Source organism: Embiotoca jacksoni, unplaced genomic scaffold, assembly GCF_022577435.1.
Source record: "Embiotoca jacksoni isolate LCO1_2020_lvr unplaced genomic scaffold, fEmbJac1.0.p SCAF_8, whole genome shotgun sequence".
Lineage (NCBI taxonomy): Eukaryota > Metazoa > Chordata > Actinopteri > Embiotocidae > Embiotoca > Embiotoca jacksoni.
The window spans coordinates 9,124,017-9,131,920 of record NW_027185436.1 but is presented as its reverse complement, the minus strand read 5'-3'; the positions used below and the strand labels follow the sequence as shown (position 1 = coordinate 9,131,920).

The 7,904-nt window shown below is 38.1% G+C and overlaps 1 protein-coding gene across 1 annotated transcript; it reads left to right on the top strand.

Annotated features, from left to right (window-relative positions):
* Window positions 1-5,113: 5,113 nt before the first annotated feature.
* On the top strand, window positions 5,114-6,010 carry LOC138191616 (transmembrane protein 252-like). Its single transcript, XM_069138522.1, has 2 exons — window positions 5,114-5,370; window positions 5,764-6,010. Exons 1-2 carry the CDS (start codon window positions 5,114-5,116, stop codon window positions 6,008-6,010), a joined length of 504 nt encoding a protein of 167 aa, XP_068994623.1.
* Window positions 6,011-7,904: the final 1,894 nt, after the last annotated feature.

Sequence of the window (7,904 nt, the reverse complement as noted above, 5' to 3'; positions counted from 1 at the left end):
CCTCAGTGAAAGAGAGAGAGAAAGAGAGTGAGTGCTTGATTTGGACAGCATGTTTATCAGCTGTTTACATGTGCAAAGCCTCGTGATGGTGGATTAAACCTGATTCACTTTCTCAATACTTAAGTACAAATCTGATGTACAAATGATATACAGGACCTAATTTCAAGTGAATTTTACTTCAACTCCACTAAAATGTGTAAAGAAATACCCCACTATGGTTACTTTACACATTAAGATTTGACACACAAAACATGTAATGAATAAATAGGATCAGAGTTACTGTTACAGATTGAACACCCAACAGTATAAATAAGTTTAAATTGGTTTATAATTCCTGTCCATAAATGGATCAGTAATAATTACCAATTAATATATAATGTAATGGGGTGATACACACAGGGGACACTCTTCTGTATAATTAGTACTTTCACCACTTGAAGTACATTTTGCTGTGAGAACCTTTGTGTAATTTTACACACATCTGAAAGTTGACATGATGCAGCTTTATACTGCAGAATCAGTTCTTTTACTTAAACAAAGTATCTAACCTTTAAAGGCTCAGTTCATCCACAGTAGAAAAATGCTGTGAAACACCTTTATTTTTCCTGAACTAAAAGTCTACATAAAAACTGAACTATGTTTTATTGATTGTTCAAAATAAAGGAGGCACTGTGTAGAGACAGACATGTTTTTATTGAGTATTCTGAATTTTAATGCTGTAACATTCATAAAAAACTATATTGACTCAACTGAATTGAGGTTAAGGAAAGAAATTTCCATACTTGATCGATGTTTTATTAGGAGTGGACAGATCATAAGAAAAGAGAGAGTTGGGGGACAACAAATGCCCACAGCTGGACCAAGACTGGGGCTACCAAATGGAATGAAATTGTTAATCAAAACTACCAAACAGGAGGCAAAGACAAAACTTAAGTAAAAACACTGAGAATCATTATTGATATAAAAGTTCCTGTACAGGGCACGAGGGACCACTGAAACCTCTGATTAGTATGAAAATGAATCAACGTGCTATGACCTTTGAAGTCATCGGATCTCAACCTGCTTCCACACATAACACTATTTATAATAGACGATCCTCTCTATTTCCACCATTATATTGAAATAAATATCTGTTGGAAGAATGGTGTTCATTTAACTTCACAGACTCACAATCTTCCAAAGAACATTGGAGCTGTTCAGGAGGTGTTTTCTTTGCCTTTTATTTTATCGCCAATCAGAATCGTCATTGTTCGTTGCTATTAGTAAGTGAGAAAATATGCTTTCTTGTCATGCCGGTGAACCAAACATTACATTTTAACGATTTATGTGGCTGAGACAGATGAGCATGTGAAAAACATTCACTGTAATCTTTTAGCTACCATATGGAGCAGCTGTAAACCTTTAATAATACTCAAGATAATGTCAACTAATCTGTTAATGATAGGGGCCCCTCGCTGTTGCGTTGTGTCTGATTATGAGGGTCCCTATCAGTTTGTTGTTGTTGTTTTTCCCTTGTGGTCTGCTGCAGTGGGCTGAACAGCTACATATCGGGCACCTGTGGCTGCATCCAAAGTACCAATCAAAGGCAACAAAACACATACACAGTGATTTCATACAAATCAAACAAGTCACCAGAGGAAAGCAGGAAAACACTTTGAGATAGGATTTCTCACCTACAGTGTCTCTGTTGTAATGACACAGACACTGACATCCCCCCCCCCCTGGGCAATGCACCATTCCCAGATGAAATTTACACACAGCACTGCAGAGCACTTGTTTGTGATTATTTGCTGACTAGCTGATATGTGGAGGCAGCAAATCGTAGTGTCAGTCTGCGGGGGGGTTTTTTTTAGACTTCAGTTTATTTCCTCTTACAGGTCAGCTCATTCATGCTATCACTCCAGACAATTTGCGTTAACAGTGCTGAAGATAAAGTTGTCCGAAAATACACTTCAGTCATCATTATCATCTTGAAAACAAGAGTAAAGTCCCTTTCCTGTTGAAAGCACCACCGTTTGACATTTCACAGAGCTTTACATATTACATCAGGCTGCTGAACGTGCGGATCAGCCAGAGATTTACAGTCTGCTTAACGTGTATAAACGCCACCATTTAGTCTCATTACTTGGTGTTTCCTGCATATTAAGAAGCTGATACTGTATATGACGTGAGCATCAGACACAGGGGTGTGTCAACCTGTCAAAAAAAAACACATCGCCATGGTGCAATGTCTAGACACTACCCAAACTGAGTTCAGGAGATTAACGTCACACTGATAAGACTGATAAGATTCATAAAACCATGATACTCTCAGAGTGCCAAAACGAGCTCCGATGACTTTATAAGAAGAGCGAGGGGGGGGGGGGGGGGTGGACAGATTTCATTCACAATACGATTCAAGAATAGCCTTCTGTGCCATGCATAGTGAAGCGTAATTAAGTGATGACTTATGATGATGTTGACCAATAAACAAAGCTTCATGGAAGAGGCTGTAGATCAGGGGCAAACAGAAAGGAGAAATAGTCACGACTGCCACATGACAGAACATATTTTATTCAGCTCAGTATAAAGGTGTAAAAAAAAAAAAAAATTAAAAAAAAAATCCGTTAAATTCTGCTGTAGATATTTGGAGGGATGTCTGCACAATATTTGCTATCATAAGGCAGTTCACGATAGATACGTTTGTTCCTCCTCCTTCCCCTGACATGACGGGCTGCTTGTTATTAAATATAGAGGTTAGATTGGTTCACGAACCTGACACGATCACGCAGGAGAAACAACGAGACTTGACGGGAGTTAGTTAGAGAGTCTTTTTTTTTTTTTTTTTTTTTTTTTTTTTTAGGTTGAATGGTGATCACGGCTCATCGGGTGGACAGTGCAAACTGCTGTCCCGTGCGCGAGCTAAAGTCCACCACCCAGTACCACCGCTGGGCCTGATGCGAACAGCTGTATGTTCTGTACTCACCTGCTGCAAGTTCAGTAAAGTTCCATTGTTCCTTGTCGTGTGAAAGTAATTTCCACCCGCGCGCATCCAGACGAAGCAGCCTGGCGTCCCACAAACAGCGAACAAGACGACCCTGTATTTGTTCGCTATCTTCCCAAAACTTGAATATAGGTGCGTTTAAAGAGCAATTTCCTAAAATATTGTGAATTACAAATAGCCCTACGATTTGTCTGCTATCTTCGATACAACTCTTTGCACAAATTTTTTTTTTGCAGGTTATAGACCTATTTTGGTGCCCTGAAAATACAAATAGTCAAAGTGTGCAAAGTATTGTACTGCAGAGGACCGTAAAGAAAAATATGTGACTTAGAAAATGATTTTTGAGCCCCTGACCTTGGTTCAGGTCTGGCCACTTGACCCATAGTTTATTATTCTTCGTTATGTAACAAGGCAGTCATATTTTCACTGTAAAGGATGTTTGAACATTGCAGTTTGTTATAAGAATCAAGGCCAAAGTACATGCAGAGCATTCAAGGATTTTATTCACTGAGTATGATTTAATCAAATCCAAAAAAGAAAATGTTATGTTACTGAGTTTATATTATATATTAAGAGCTTATTTCTAATTCAATGGTGCAAATTATTCCAACTACATGTAACTTTATCTTCTCCATTTAAAAAAAATAATAAAAAAAAAAAGAATAGAATTTGTTCACAATGGTATGAGAAGCTGAAAAAAAAACGTTTCAATTCAAACTGCTAATTTATCTTTTTTATGCACTACAGTCCCCTTGGGTTAATGAAAACAGGTTTGTGGAAAAAAATACCTCATAACTTTTTCAGCGTTTTGTCAAAGCTCAAACGGTTTTGAGAAAAATGTTGTGCAATACTGTAAAATTTTACAGCACTGACTGTCTCATGTGGTGGGCTCACTGCCAGAAATACAAATGTTTCCGTGTATGGATACATCACTAGCTTTAAATCTATTACAACACATACATCCGTCTGTTACATGCAGATCATCTGCATCATTCAAGTGGGTGACATTTCACAAAAACTGTTAGACTGTAGGTAGAAATGAAACCAGTGGTTGAAATGACTAAACCAGAGGAAACAAAACCATTTTTAAAAGAATACAAAAATAAAAGAAGACATTTGAGTAACTGGCCTGTACTGTTTGTACCATGGTTTGTAATAGTGTTGTAGGTTTGTGCTGAATAATTGAAAAAACTTTAAATTTAATTCATCAAACATGTAAGTTTAAACTGCCTTTCTGTTTGCAGCATCATAAATAAACTCAGCATGGTTATTTGTGTGCAGTTTGGTTGACAGTAGGTCAACTTTGACACTCCTTACAGAACAATTTATTGCTCCAAGTGACCTCAGCCATACACGTTATGGACATGAATTGTGATCAGTTCTACGGAATGTCTTTGTCTTGAGTCTATTTTGAGAGATTTTCTGGGACCTGAAGATGTTAAATCTAGTATTTCAGAGGAATAAAACAATAAATAGAAATAATATGTGTAACAGATTATTTCATTTTAATACTCATACATCTGGAGACCCTGCAGATTTACACCATATTACCATGCTGGTAACCACTGACCTATAGTCTTCACCACCAGCAAATTAAATCAGTTCACAAATTGAGAATCAAAATCAAATCCATCATTATGAAATCTACGGAACATGTGGATTTTAAAGTCGATGCTTCTCTGCTAAGTTTAGTCTGTTGTTGTCTTATCAGCTCTCAGCCTGAAGGATTCTCTCTGGTTGTTTTTCCCTCACCACCAGGGCTATCTCTCATTCTTCTGACCCCAGATTAATAGTGTTAATATACAACCAGGAGGCAGGAACATCTCAGACACATCCCCTTCTGTCTAAAGAGGCAGGACAGCTCACACACACCCATCGCTGCAGACACTTTTGTTGGTAGTCAAACTTGGTGTGGGTATTCATTTATATTACAGCTGAGTGTAGCACTATCTCATCCTGAATAGAAACCAAAGAGATACTACAAGACTCTTCCAATAAATTCTGAAATAAGTACCTCTTGTCTGATATTAGTGTCAGGTAAACTTGTGAAGGAACTTCTCTCCATTAGAGGAAACAAAGAAAAGGCACCTGTAAACTCCAGTAAAGAAGCAACAAGTGAGTTAAATGACCATGCATGTGAAGAAGCAGCTGTGGTCCCTGGTCCGTATGGTTCTGCCTGCTGTGGGATTTGCATTGACATTTATGGGGGCCTACTTGGTGTCCCAGCAGACCAAGTACGCTCTGGGGGACAGTCCTGTCTACATCACAATTGTCTTCGGCTTGCTGGTGATGCTTGTCTGGGTCTTCTGGAGCATCTGCCACAGCATGAAGAGCAAGATGTACCAGAGAGGAGGACGTGAGCACATCCAAGTCTTCACAGTAGAAAGGTAAAATCACTTATGAGTGCTGCTGCTAACTCTTTGAAAATGTGTTTGTGAGACGGTGACAAAGGTGATAAAACTTTTTAGTTTGTGTTAAAAATAGAATTTTATAACTCCCAAACAAGCCTACTATTTGTATAATAAAGAACATTTAGGCAGTTTGTTTCTATGTAAATAAAAAAAATACTTGTACAAGAAAAATGTTTGGAATGTTTCATAATTTTTTTTTTATAGATGTTATCTCAGCTTTTTGTTGCGTGTGCATTTTTTAACAATTGTCCAGGGACAACAGATGACATTTTTCAGCTCTCATTTGTCTGTTGGTAGATGTGGTTTGTCACTTTTAAACAAAACTGAACTAAACTAACATCCCTAATAAATCATGTCTTCCCTCTGCAGACCGAGTTTCTTTCCTCCCTCTTATGAAGAGTCCCAGGGAAACCAGGTCTGTCCTGAGTGTGTGGTCGTAGTCGATGGAGTGGAAATGGTGGTGAGTCTGGCTCCTCCATTGTACAACCATGACAGTTCAGAGGCCCCAAACTGCACGTGGAGCTGGGAACAACCACCACGATACAGTCAGGTTGAGCATATTCAGCAGGGGCAGATGGATGCAGAGGAGCAGACGGAGGTACTGTCTGCATACTGAGGAAAGAACAGCTTTTGCCTCAATGGTTGAGAGAAAATGGAGGAATGTTGACATGTCGTCCAGACTGAGCTCAAAGAGAAAGTTTCAGAAAGACTGTAAATGGCTCGTGAGGTTGGACAACTCGACTGCCAAATGATGGACCACAGAGACGTGTTGGCATCATCTTTGTAACAGGCAGAGGTATGGCCTGTTGGGATGAACTGTATTTTTTTCTGTGGTCTCACAGGGATTAGCTGCACTTTTGTATGTGACAAACCGAGAGAGTGTTAATCCAGTTGGATCCATGGATGTCGAAATAACAGAGAGAACTTATTTTTATCTGCACTGTAGCTTCAGTTTGTGCACTTTTAAAATCAAACACTCTTATATGTAAGTATGATGTAGCTGAGTGTATCCAAGTGAACAATGCTACCCCTGCTCTGGGGTGATTTGTGTTATACAGTGAAATTATCATGTTGCTAAACCAGTACTGTGTCATTATATTGCTTTGGTTCTAAATGTTTCTTTCCCCTCGGGGATTAATAAAGTAACTACCTAACCTAACCTAACCTAACCTAACCTAACCTAACCTAACCTTAATATATAGCCAACCTTTGGAGGGCTTGTTTTTTTGCTTTGTAAAATAATGACAATGTCTTTTAAAAAATTGTCAAAATATGTTTCGAAAATTTGAAAAATTCATAGTTATAAAAGTAAATCTTCTTACAAGGAAGAGTGATATCATTTCAGTAGGATGAAAGTCACTCAGGGTTGTAACCAATTAAGCTGACTACGTCATGGCCTTGTCCTTCTGGGAAAAAGTTGTTTTGACAACAATAAAACTGTATTATTACACAACAATGAGTAGAAAGTAGTTTAAGTGAAAAAGAGATGTGAGAGCAGCACACGTTTCATCTGACTTGAACAGAGTACTACTAAACCATATTACTTTTTACTACAGTTTCATGGACAGTATCTGTAAACCTCAGCCCACTACGATTATCTTATATACTTGTAAATTCAATTTGTAATTCTTTTTTGTAATTTAACAGGGAGATTCCCATAAATTTTGAAAAACCTTTCTTGAAAAACACTTGCATAAAAAGTTGAAGATTAAAAACTACAAAATCAGACAAAAGATAAAACAACAGAAAACAGATAGTAATATTAAAATCGGGGTAAAAGGTCAATTTAAATTGATGATGAAGGCTTCCAGTTTCTGTCCACACTGCAGATTGGCATAAAGTGCCCTGTATGTCTTGTGACCTGACAAAGTTAGGGCAAAAAAGAAAATGTATGGCGAGAGAAAGCCAACAAATTATGAATAAGTGGTTTTATTTTGGTTACAAACCTAAATTATTTGGTGATCCATTCAGTATGTTACTGTTATATAGCTGTGTACTGTGGTCCGGTAAAAATGTCCGACAGCTGAGGCAAAAACAAAGTCCCTCCAGGCTGTGCTGAATGTGCACATGCTTGCTGTGTATGACATCATGAGGTGTCCAAACAAACTGTTTTAACAGATATACTCTGTGAAGCACACCTGGCAATAAAAGTGCTAGAGGAGCAGTTACTGCAACGCTGTAGCTTATGCAGTTTCATGCACATTATAAATGAAGTCTGTTGACACTGTTTTAATGATGTACTTTAGTGGAATATATTCATATAATCATGCTCATAGCTATTAGACATTATATCTGTGAAACATAAACAATTTCAGCTAAAACCTAGATCGTCCTCTTAGCAACATATTTAAAGGGGATAAACTGCCACTGATCAGAAGTAACCCCTGACATTACTAAACAGCTGAATGGGGCATTAAGCTGTTATGGCCGACAGGTAATGTCTGGCTGACTGAGTGAACACATCCTTGCGGATATCCACTGGCATATCCTCAACTCATAATGACGGCAAT